This window comes from Melospiza georgiana, chromosome 4 (assembly GCF_028018845.1).
Source record: "Melospiza georgiana isolate bMelGeo1 chromosome 4, bMelGeo1.pri, whole genome shotgun sequence".
Taxonomy (NCBI): Eukaryota; Metazoa; Chordata; class Aves; order Passeriformes; family Passerellidae; genus Melospiza; species Melospiza georgiana.
The window spans coordinates 28,272,881-28,285,520 of NC_080433.1; the positions used below are offsets into that span (position 1 = coordinate 28,272,881).

At 39.3% G+C, this 12,640-nt stretch overlaps 1 protein-coding gene across 2 annotated transcripts in view; it reads left to right on the forward strand.

Annotated features, from left to right (window-relative positions):
- The window catches only part of RFX4 (regulatory factor X4), an 87,379-nt gene that overhangs the window by 65,079 nt on the left and 9,660 nt on the right, over nt 1-12,640 (forward strand). Inside the window, exons 14-17 of one of the 2 annotated variants that reach the window (XM_058022510.1) lie at nt 1,288-1,407; nt 2,620-2,778; nt 8,927-9,089; nt 11,449-11,587. In XM_058022510.1, the coding sequence (XP_057878493.1) occupies nt 1,288-1,407; nt 2,620-2,778; nt 8,927-9,089; nt 11,449-11,587 (581 nt within the window). Of the gene's footprint in view, nt 1-1,287; nt 1,408-2,616; nt 2,779-8,926; nt 9,090-11,448; nt 11,588-12,640 lie in introns of both variants that reach the window. The other variant, XM_058022509.1, reaches the window with a different exon arrangement.

Here is a 12,640-nt window from a genome sequence, read left to right on the forward strand (position 1 = left end):
CAGTGACAACAAAACCATGCAGGCATGGAGGGAGAGAATGAAACACAAAGACCATCAGAGTCACAAAGAAAAAGAGTGTGCTCAGAGTTACTCTGAAAGCTGAACTGCCAGCTAGAATTGAATAATGATATTGGTCTTTCAAATCACTTTTGCCCTACAGCAGCATGTTTGAATACATTAGCTGGAGTAGAGTTAGTTGTGCTTCATTGTGATAAAAGCTAATATCTCAAGATAAACCTAACTTTCCTGTGAAGAAACCAGTCATTATGAAATTCAATTTAATTTGAAACTTTTTTGATCTTTTCCCCATGGAAGTATTCTTCCTCAAATGCAATAATGGAATTTCCAAAGAAATACCTCCATGTGAGGTATTCTGGGGGGATTATTGTCTGGCAGTAGTTGATCCTTGTTTCTGCCTCAGATGATGACTTTTCTGTGATTTAAGCTAGCCGCTGGATGAGCTATTATTTTTACCTCACTGTACTTTACTTCTCAGAGTTACTTAGTGACCTCAATGAACATGTGTTAAATACTCAGTGCAAGTGTAAATGAACAAAAGAGCTTTAAAAAACCAAACCCATTTTATGATAAAGTGCTGTCTGGAACTACTACAGGTATTAACGTCATGGAGTCTATTGCATAAATTGAACAAACTCCACCTTGATACTTGTCAATGTCCCCCTGCTGATGGGTGTTAGTCCTTTCAGGAGGGCACAGCACAATATCTCAGCTCTGATGTTTTGCTTCTCTTATGTATTCCTCCAAAATGTATCCGTGATCTCTTCTTACACATCTTTTTTTTTTTCTTGTGATTTGTGATCTAGGGCAAACATTTCTTCACCATCTCTGATACATATGCTTTATAAATTATGGGAAGCAACTCACTTCCTTTCTGTGCAGGTAGTTCAGAAAATTATTACCGGGATGTGTCAGTAAGGCAGCCAGTTTGAGATTCTTCTTCAGACAGAAAATGGTACATCCTTTAGACAGTAGGGAACAATTCTACTGTAGTGCAATTGGCAAAAAAAAAATCAGTGCTAATGTAGGAGAAGAATCCTTTGAGTGGCAGCTCTCAGCTAGGTAGTCTTCTTGCACCCTAAACCACAGCTGGTTGTAGAAGCCAGTATAAATCTATTTGCTACTCCCTGGTTTTACTTTGACCTCTCTTACCTTGAGTAAGAGAGGTATTTCAGTACATGGAGGCAGTCTTATTCAGGGCTGTTTGTGTGGAGTACTGTAACTATTGGTTTAATGAGTGTATTTTTTGTTTGTTCACTTTATTACCAGGGTCTTTTCACCTTATTCACTTGATGTTTGATGACTATGTATTGTACCTGCTAGAATCACTCCATTGTCAGGAGAAAGCGAATGAGCTAATGAGGGCAATGAAGGGAGAAGGAAGCACAGGTGAGTCTGTTCTTTTATTCATTATTTGTTGTTTTATTTCACTGTTTTTTCTACTTTTTATGTTAGGACATATTTTGTCCTTATCTAACCTGCTGAGCCTTATCCAGGAGCAAAGCACTTCTGTCATGATGTGAAATAAATTATTTGGGAGGCATCCCTGGTTAATTCTGAAAGAGAACTGCCTGCTTCACAATGTCATCTGGATATCTGAAAACCCATTCCTAAGCACTTACTTGGTGTTTCAGTAAGAAATTTTTGTACTGAACCTTTTATCTTAGTTAATCTTTCTAAAGATTCACCATTGAATTTCAATGGACTCAATGTTAATAAGTTCACTGACATCAGTGGATTTGTACCAGTCTAAATAAGAGGAAGAGATAGCAGGAGTGAGAAAAGACAAATGGCAAAGCTGTTGTTTCTGGTACACTTACATTTTAAGTGCCTGTATACAGAAGGGGATTTTGAGTCCTGCTCCACTCCTCAATGCCTTGACAGAACAGAAACAAGCAGGGATTGCTTTTAGTTTTTTCTGCTCTGGGAGCCCCCTTGTATGAGAGGTCCTCCGTGATCTTCCTACTTCCATCTCCCATTAATTTTGGCACATTAACCCTCTCCATCATCTTTGAAAGTTTCATTCTCCATTTTAGCTGTGGCTTAATTTATCACCCTGTAGATTTATGGGAAGAAAAACATTTCAGTGATTAGGGTACTATCTTCTGTATGGTGCAAGACTTGAATTTAATTCGTTGCCCTGCCATAACCTCTTGGAGCTTTGACAAACAAGCTGCTTATTCTTGCATATTTTCCACATACCTTTAGCAGCTAAAACTATCCAAAATATCCTCCTTTTTTAGTCAACAAAGAAAGAAGTTCATGGCCCAAAGCCACATGAATGCTCTGGAGACTCCTGTTTCTTTTAGAAATGTAATAGTACATTATAGGAGTACAACACTTAAACTGTCCATGCACCAGTTTCCTGCCTATGCAACAGGAAAAATTGCTCTTTCCTTTGAGAGGCCTTCTGGAGGTACAATGAAGGTTGTAATGGTGAATATTATAGAAGTACTTCTTTCAAAGATTTGTGGTTCCTGCTCAGTATTTCTTGAAATACACACTACAGTACCTAACTGCTTGCATTTTTTTTAAGTTTCTCAGTGTTCCTTGATGCTACCTTTAGCTATGTTTGATGGGTTTTCTCTCATTCTGCAGCAGAAATACGAGAAGAAATTATTCTCAGTGAACCAGCTGCTCCAACTCCCTCCCCAGCACCATTCTCCCCAGCTAAATCTGCCACATCTGTGGAAGTGCCCTCTGCCCCATCACCCATCAACAACCAGTCCCCAGAGTATGGTGGCATAATAGCCACTACAGGTAGGTTGGTTGGCTTCTGGCAGATAAATCTGCTTGAGGGTGGCTTTTGCACTTGGTCTCCTCAAATTGAGCCTCAGAACATGGTGTATTGGCTTGCAAGATATGACAAGCCTTCCCAAGCCAGAAATCTATTCTCACTGTATCCAAACATGATGTGCAGTCTACCAGGAAAAAGATCTAATGTTTTATATGCCTGAAGGAAGCAGGCCAAATATTTCAAGTTTAGTGAGGTTTGCAAAATCCAAAATCACTAGTGGTTTAGGAATTCCTAGCTGGTAAAGTGACAGATGGGTATCTTTCAACATATTTAACATCCAAATATGTTTAAATAGCTGTGCACATTTCTCTCAGGGATCTTTTACACATTGCTGACAACTTTCATCAATCGATGTTAGAGACTAGAAATTACATGTTTGAAGCCTATTTTCAGTGTTATACTCTATTATGGCAGCTGATAAGGTTGTTGTATTCTAATTTAAAAAAATCTGCACTTAAGGGACAGCTTAAACTTGTGGGTAGGATTGACAATAAGCATAAAACAATAAGCATAAAACTAGCTCCTTGTTTGGGCTGCATAAATGGCTAACATCCGTTGTACTCCAGAGCAAAACTCATTACCTTTTGGATGTGGGTAGGACAGTCTGTCTGTATGATCAAAAGACAGTGTTCTCTGAATTCATGAAAAGACAGGCAGAAATGTGAGTGATTTTCAGAAGGCATTTCAGGCAGTGAAGTTTCAGCTTTGCTGCTCCTCATTGAATAGGATGTACAATCAGAATGTGGAAACTATCGCTTTTGTGATGTACTAGAAAAGTTACAAAATCTTCTTGAAAGAATGTCATAAAGTAATGATTTACCACACTAGAAAATTTGGCAGTAGCTAAAGAACTAATAAATCTTTCTGAAAAATGTTTTTCATGTTTTCAGAGGCGCCACAGGGAAACACAATGCATGTTGTGCTGGAAAGAGATTTAAAAGTATTTGTCCCTGCATCACAACTTAAGATTTTTCACTGTTGGAGGCAATACAATAGTTAGGAGGAAAACAGGAAGTTATTATCCCTCAGGACAGTTAGACAAGAGACAGATGATTCCTAGACAGGGTAGGTGACCACATGGCTTCAGTCCGGGTGACAGTGGAGGTGGCAAAGCTATTTGACTCTTGCTGAAACGTTGATGCTGTGTGGAACTTGACTTGTAGGCATTGTGGGATGGTTGTGATGCCAGAACCAGAACTTAGTATGATGCAGCGCTGTGTGCAAAAAGAAAGGACTGAAAAGAAGGGAACTGTGTGTTCTCCAGGGCCATTGACTGGAATGGAGGTCTGAGGGACTTGTATTTGGGCTGCAGATACCATAACTCCATGTGACTGTCATATAACAGTTAACCAAAAGCCATTTGCCCTTGTCCTGTCACTACAGGTCCTTGTAAGAAGTTCCTTTCCATCTTTCCCTTCAGGTATTGAAAGACCACAGTTGTTCCCATACTAGAACTTTTTAGGCAAGAAAGCTATTTCTGATTATTTTAGTTCTTTTTTCCCTCTGCTTTTCATTTTAGGTGGTTTTAAAGGCTTTCATTTGGTTGAATTGCATTTTACTCTTATGGTGTGGTGCAGTCTCACTTTTGAGAGTGTGAAAATAATTTTTGTCTTGCACAAGCAAAATTAGTCAATGCACGCAATGCTCTGGTTAACATTAAATATGAATATGTGACTATTTGTTTTTTCTTAATTAGTAATACCTCTATTTCCCATGTTTGTCATGTAGATGGACTCATTTTCATTTGCTTTTTAGTTTGCTAAACTGTGGAATGCAGTGTTTATTCATATAAAGCAACACAAAATAACATCTGTGTCTCAACTAAAGGAAACTTTAAAATAGGAGTGCTGAGAATGTATTACACACACTCAAACTACTTTACATACAGATCTGTGTCATTATATAGAATATTTTGAGACAGGAACATCTGTTCTGGAAATATCACACTATTTATTTTCTTATGTGTCTTTTATGAGGTAAATGTAAAATTCTACAAATGCTTTGCAGATCTTAAGAACTAGTTCCACTGGTCACCATTAGCTCTCAGATCCCGAATTTAGGGCATCATTAAATCTTTCTTGCTTGTGACATTAGCAATAAAAGTTAACTATTAAACTTGTATTTTAACCTTTTTTGCCTTCAGTCAGTGGTCAGTACAAAACCAGCAAATTAAACTGTTGCAATGACATGATGCTGAGCAAAAGAAAGGTAAATCCTATGTATCACTCTGTGGCATCTATCATGGCACCAGTAACATTTTACTTGAAACTTTTGTTAGGTTACTAGAAAGTTAAAAGGCTAATTAGCCTCCATTCTATCTAAACTACAAAGGCCAGATTAATGATTGTTGAAACTGCAACAATATTGTAGTAAAAGTGATAGCTATATGGCTGACTATGCTGCTCTTTCCTAAAGCCCCTCTTAAAGCTCTGATTACTCATTTGCCAATGCAATCGTTTTTAGACAACCCAAAATGAGCTCTAAATTGTTAGTTCCTAATATCTTAGTAAAATATGGAGTTTGCTGTTCAGTTTTAAGAAATCTATGCATGAAATAAGTCATCAGGTCAGCAATGGCCATTAAAAGTCACTGTTCTTCCAAGTCTGGGCGTATTAAAATTCTGGGAATACTGGCACAGATCTAGCCCCTCTCATATTTGTGTGTATGAGTAGAACAATTTTTTGGTTCTTTTCCTAAAGCTTCAGCTCCTGTACTTATATAAGTATTTGAGAACATCAGCTCTTGCTCGACAATCAGAATTCAATTCTCATAGCTGCAGAGTGAAAAACTCTAAGGTTTCATTTTCAAAAGGCAATTCTTCCCTTCAAATGGAAGGGTTGGTGTTTTTCTAAAACTTTACAGGTGAAGTGATCTGTTTGTTGCATAGGAACAGAATTGGGTTCTGACTCTGGATTTGAAGTTGACAGTACTGCTGACCATCAGACATAATGCACAGTGCTGGGAGTGTCTCACTGTGTCTTGGTGGTCATTTGCTCCAGCCTAAAGCAGATATAAAATGCAGCATTGTGAAGCATCTTCTGGGTTTTCTCTGCACTGGTGTACGTGATGGCATCAATGACAACAGGGCTGTTGTAGGACTAATAGCAGTTCCATTTATATTTGGCTCCTGTACAGATCAGATGGCCTCTTGGTTAGTATCCTCAAAATAACTTTTTTTTTTTTAAGAGAAAAGAAAAAAGAGTGATAATAAATGAATTTTCCTATTTTAATCAAACCCTGCATGTTCAGAACACAAAGCAGAGCAAATTGTTTCTCAATCACTATTGTTTTTGCTTCTTTCAAAAAAGCATTTCAGTTGGGTTCTGTCATATCTAAAAGAGACTTCATTTCTTGGAGTTCAATTCTGCAAACAGCTGAGGAAATTAGTCATAAAGGACTGAGACCTAGACAGATATTAGAAAGCTAACTATGGAAACCTTTCACACTTAACTCATTCCTCCTTTTCCACCCACCACAACATTGGCAGTATCCTGGTTGACCTCATATGTACTTACACACAGTCTGCAAATCTGTAGCCATCTTCCATCTTTCCTCCCTGTATTCATAGTTAGGTCACTGAAGATAATAGCATCCCTTCCACAAAGGCAAAGAGAGGTGAGGCAACTGTAGGTTCACCAGAACATTCTGAGAAAAATATTTCTACTTTCTGTCATTCTGTAAATCCAAAGTAAAACTCAATATACTTTTGTTTCTAAACCATAACCTGCAAAAGATAGGGAGTATTCCCTCAAGCAGCTGTGTGAGGTACAACCCTCTAGTACCTCACACAATTCTTGGTTTGGAGAATTAAAGAGCTCTCCCAGTGCAAGATCTACTCTCTACATTTGTTTCTGTGACATGTGGACAAGCACAAAGCTTGTTACTCTCCAACCATTTATTTTAAAGTTGAACTGAGGTGGCTGACAGTTAGATTTGAATACCTGGAGTGGCATCTCTCATCCAAGGAATTTGACTTCCCACGGGGAGCACATGAAACAACTTGCTGTCCTGGACTCACTCATTTTCCTCAGACTATGATAAGATCCCCGCTATTTTTCGAAAAAAGCAAAGAAGATTGTCACAATGTCTGAGGCCAGTCAAATCACTATATTTGATAAAATGCAAAGGGTCTTTTGGCTCTGTTATTACTGTTTCTTATTAGAAGTAGGAAGATCATGAGATTTTTTGATCAATAGCCAATTTTTTTGTTGGAAAAAATAAAATCAGGTCAAAGTAAAACTTTAGTTTTATAGTGAAGCGAAAAAGTAGGAAAAAAAGCCCAAATAATAATGTTACCTAAAAATAAGCATTTGGGGTTTTTTACCCTCTTTGTTGCCCTTTCCTTTCTCTTTGTTTTTGCCTTTTGCATTTAGGCCTGTTTTGAAAGAGAGTTGCAAATTTTGTTTTGGAAGATAACACTGGGAAAATATGTTGACCTTTTGAAATTGAAATGCTTCATTAAGATATTCTGTAGACAAGCTGTTGATATTTTCAAAACTCTTTTGTTTTCAAATGAAGCTCTTTGGTAACTACATAAGTACATCTGGTCCCTTGCACCTAAACTGTATTTTTTAGCAAAGGCAGGCTTCCTTAAACATTTTCCCAACTCAAGGAACCATGAATGTTTACTAGTCCATGGCAACAGGAGCTAGCTTTTCTTCTTGGGGTCTTGGAGATCTCAGTGGTCCCCTGCATTGGGAGGAGATGAAGACAGAAAGTTTGAGATTCAGTGGCAGAAAATGCAGGCATGTGACAACAGACATCACAAATACTCTTGGCCATAACACATCCAAGGTTTTGTATTGTAAGAGCACCAAATCACACCCTGTTGAAGTATTTCACGTGGGCTTACATTGCAAAGCTCAGAATGCCTTCAAGTCAGTTGCAGAATTATGCATTGCCTACAAAAAAAAAGTTTATTTGCCTGATTTTGCCAAATAAAATCACACACGGCCGAAGAAAATAATGCAAATTTGAAATAGGCTTTTCATTTCCCAAAGCCATGGAGTAGACACAGACCTGGGAGTACAATCACTTCCCCCTCTGAATTAAGCCCTTTCATGATACAGGATGTCCTAGAATCCATACTGAAAAAAAACTGAGTCACCTCCTGGAATTCCTTTTAGCTAAAGAAAAAGAGTCAAGAGTGCGCAGAGACCCCCAAACCAGTGTTCTTATTGGGTTAAATTCAGTGTTCTGGTCCTCATTTGCAGGGTAATCTCAGCCAGTATGGTCATGACCTCCAGCAACAGCTATGTTATACTAGAACAATGGATCTGTCAGCCTCCTGAGTGAAAGGGGTGTGTGCAAAGGACAAAGGTTTCTCAGCAGCTGGCTCATGAAACTGGAGTTCCTGCCTGGAAGGGATCAGGATGATTAAAAAACTCAGCACCTTCTAAGCAAAATGGAAAACCCACTTCTTTGCTTTGCTCTTCCCACAAACGCTCTACATGACAAAAACAAATTAAGTCCAGCCTCTGCTGCCACTGAAAACAAAGAAAGAAATGTTATTTGCAGGAAGGAAATGACTAGGCTATTTCTGTCTATCTACTTGCCATAGTTTGGGGATCTTTGTAATGTTGCCACTACAAGGACTGGTACCTAGTTGGGTGGAACAGGTACAAACTGCAAAAGGATTAAAGATATTTATTTGCATAACACTATTTTTTTCTAACCCTTCATTGTTCTGATTGTACTTCCTGCCTCAGTCCAGGCCTCAGAGCTGAGCAGGCCAGCAGCCCTCTCCACATGAGAGAGACCCCAGGGTTTGGTGCATCATGCCTGAGAAATCTTAGCATTGGTGTTCTTCCATTTCTAAGTCCTGTTTCGGGGTTTTGGTTTTTTCTGCAAAATTATTTCAACACCACACTGGAAATCTACAGTGTGAGCCATTCCAGATGCGTTTCATTCTTCTGGATCCTTGCATGCTCCAAATGATCTACATGTGTTGATATTTATGCCTCAGATACGACTGGTCTGTTCGCTTCGGTCAGTGCACTTTCTGTGATCATTGCCTGTTTGCTTGTTTTCCTATAACTGTCTCAAGGCATGGCACCTCTGCGGATGACAGCCCATGTTTAATGTGTTCCTCTGGCTCCTCTCCGTCTGCAGGGGCTATGCAATCCTACACATGGTCGCTCACCTACACTGTGACAACAGCTGCTGGGTCACCTGCTGACAATTCCCAACAGCTGCCCTGCATGAGGAGCCCACATGTACCTTCATCATCTGTCACACACCGGATACCTGTTTATCCCCACAGAGAAGAACACGGGTAAGGCACTTCTCACTGCCTTGGGTTTTCTGATGTGTTTTTTGCTGGGATTTGGATGAAATTCTGCTTTAGTGTTTTTTTTTTTTTAAATACAGTGAAAGCTGTTTCTTGATGTAGTTAAGTCTGTATTCCGAAGATGCTGGTATCATAATTCTTTGGCTGTTGTTGCTATTCTATAATTATATTATGTCTTAATTTTATAATCTCATTTAATTCTATTCAAAACTGCAGTAGGCCTGGAGGATATTTTCTAAAAAGAAGGCTTAAGTAGATTTCTTCTCTGATTCCTGTTTTCCTGTGCCATGTTTGAAAAAGCTAGATGTGCCTAGAGAACAACCCTACTGTACCATGTGTCAGGAGAGGTGATTCTTCTCTTTTGCTCAGCACTGCTGAGACCACATCTGGATCCAATTCTGTGCTTCCCAGTACCAGACAGACACAGGCATACTGGAGTAAGTCCAGAAAAGGGCCACTTTAATGGTGATGGTGGGACTGGACCATCTGTCATACAAAGAGAGACTGAGAAAGCTGAGGTTATTTAGCATCAGGCAGAGAGGGCTCAGGGAGGGTCTTATCAGTGCATATAAATACCTGCTGGGGGGATGTAAAGAAGACAGAGACAGGTGCCTTCCAGCAGTATTTAATGACAAGACAAGCACAAATAGAAGTATGAGAAAATTTTTTAAAAAATAAAACAAAAAAGTTGCTTTAATGTAAGTGTGATCAAACCCTGGGGCAGGCTGCCCAGAAAAGCTATGGAGTTTTCATCCTTGCTGATGTAGAAACTCCAGCTGGACACAATTCTGGGCAGGCTCCTCTCATGGACCCTGCTTTGAGCAGGAGGTTTAGACTAGATAGACTCCACAGGTCCCTTCCAACCTCAGTGATTCAATAACTACTGTTAACCTGCAGATGAAAAAATTTCCACGGTTTGGTCATACAGACACATTATCACCATAATATTCTAATATTCTCCGTCACCAAAATTTGCTCAAGGCTCTCAATTAAAACAATTACAGGAAAAAATTTATGTAACATTATTTCTTCTGGAAAGGTTTTGGACAGTTGCTAAAGCTCTCAGTGCTGTTTTCATTAAGCAGCATTTCTTCTGTGCCATCCTCATTTGATTTCTTCTGTGCCATCCTCCTTGATGGAGAAGGAATAAACAATATAGCAAGATCAGCAAATGCCCAAGTGGTGCTATGATGCAATAGGTTCAAAAGGTTTTACTGTGTTCCTCAGTCTTGTTGCAAACTCATTAACTTTGCCCCAAGTGTTTTCCCTGTGTGAAAGACTCTAAACTGTTTGGAAGGGTATCAGTAGATTAATTTGAACCCTGCATCTTATTCCATCTTGGATGTGATTAGGTTTAGATATCTGTTTGAATGTCACTATTAAGGTCTTACTGGGAAAACCTGGATAAGGAGAAAGGGAACATCTTTCTTATCCAGAAATATGACTGTTAGGTGGAGGCAGAAATCAGCACAGAGGTTCCGGAGCTGAGAGTATTCAAGACGTGGAACAGACCACAGTAAGATAGTGTCTATGTTATGTGTGTATATATGTGAGAATTTGCTGTTTCTGCAGGTATTTCTTGCCTCTGGTGTTGGATTATGGTGATTTGAGGAAACATTTTAATCTAGGTGAATCAGCTTTTCTGAGAGACAACAAAGATTAGATGTTCACATGTTCACAAAAGTGGGGAGATTGCAGAAAGTGTTCATGCATCTTCTGCTGGCGAATGGTTCAAACAATGCTGGCTAACACTGACTCAGTAGCTAAGGAAACTGCTCCCTCCTTTGCTTCTGGATGCCCCCAGGCAGGAGTTTGGAATTCAACAAAGAGAGTAGACAGGTTCTCCAACCTCACATCCCACTCCCTTATGGATTTGGCTGTGCTAAAGCTGAACATTGTATGCTTCAGATTCAAACTCACTCACTCCTCTCCCTCCCAAAAAAGGAACATCTGACTGAAGTACATGGAGGTGGCTGAACTCATTGTAGTTCTTCAAGTCAGGGCTTACCATACTTCCTCAGCCTGGACAGCAATTTCCTGGGAACATGGCATTAGGTAACTATAAAAGGGAAAGACACTTTCTCCTCAGAAAGTGCAGAGCTGAGTCTGCAGTTTAAAATTAGTCACAGAAACATGCTGAGTCTCTCTCTTTGATGTTGTGCTGGACACACACTTTCACTAGTGGCATCTGCTTCCCATCTGAGCTGGAAAATATCTTTTTGAAAAAGATTTAAAATATGATCCTCCTATTAAAAAATGAAAAGGTATGTTTCATAAAAGTTGTGGAATGATTAGTGCGAATAAATTATTGTGCATACTAAAAGTGGCTTTTGATGTATTTTAGATACACAGGAAGTTACAACTATGGTAGCTATAGCAACCAGCATCCCCATCCAATGCAGAGTCAGTATCCATCCTTACCACATGATGCTGCTATTTCTGGACCACTTCACTACTCAGCTTACCACAGAAGCTCTTCACAGGTAATCTCCATTTATTACTTGATGATAGTTGTTATAACATTTAAAACAATTCCTTTTTAAAATTTATCAGCACATTAGATGTCTGAATCCATAAGCTGTCTAGTTATCAATGGCTCCTCTTATTTTTTATTTTCGAATATTACCTAGGTATCTTTTCATTTCAGGGGAGATCAGAAGTAGCTTTTGATTGTTGGTATAAAGTATTAACTCTAAAATCCAGCAGTCTGGATCTGTTTCTGTTTTAAGGAGTAGCTAAAGGAAAACAATTACAACTATTTGTATGATTCTTAGGAGTTGCGAGCAGGAAGAAATCTCTAAGAAGAAATAAAAGTGTTTTCATTTAGCTGAAGATGCAGAGGCCATAGTGAGTTCTTTTGGGGTCTCTGCTTTTGAGGATACCCATGTTTAGGAATTTGCCAAAACAGTGAGTTCTGCATATAGTTTGAATAACTTCAGGACACCACTGCAGAAGTTGTTCAACCTGTATCCTGTGGTCTCCTACTAAAATGTTCAGAAATTATACCAATAACTCTTCCACCTCACAAAGCTGAGCCAGTAGGAGCCAGCACTGAGGAGGTGTGAAGATCAGATCTGGCAAGAGTTCCAAAGTAGTGCCACTGTTGGAGGGCTCATGCAGTTGGTGCTTACTCAGTGTAGGCAGCTCCTCTCTGGGCTCTCTGCTGGAAGACTGGCAAAGGGCAGACACAGGCAGAAGGTGATGGCATCGGGGTATTCCACTTCCATTCACATAGCACCACTTACCCTCTACCAGAAATTTATAACAGTGTGTGAGGGACTGCCATGCTTAACTATCATCACTCGACTGCAACAGTTTCATAGCAGATGCAAATGAATCTGGTAGTGCTTTGAAACTGAGCACAAAAAAGCTGCATCTTATTCTGGTCTTCAGAATCAATCTGCCACATGACCTTAAGGAGTTATTTCTCCTTTTTATGCTTAATTTTCCCTAGCTGTAAGATAAGAATCATGGTATTGATCTCCTTAAAGATTTTTGAGACCTGTACAAACCCAAGATGTTCATTTGGAGCAGCT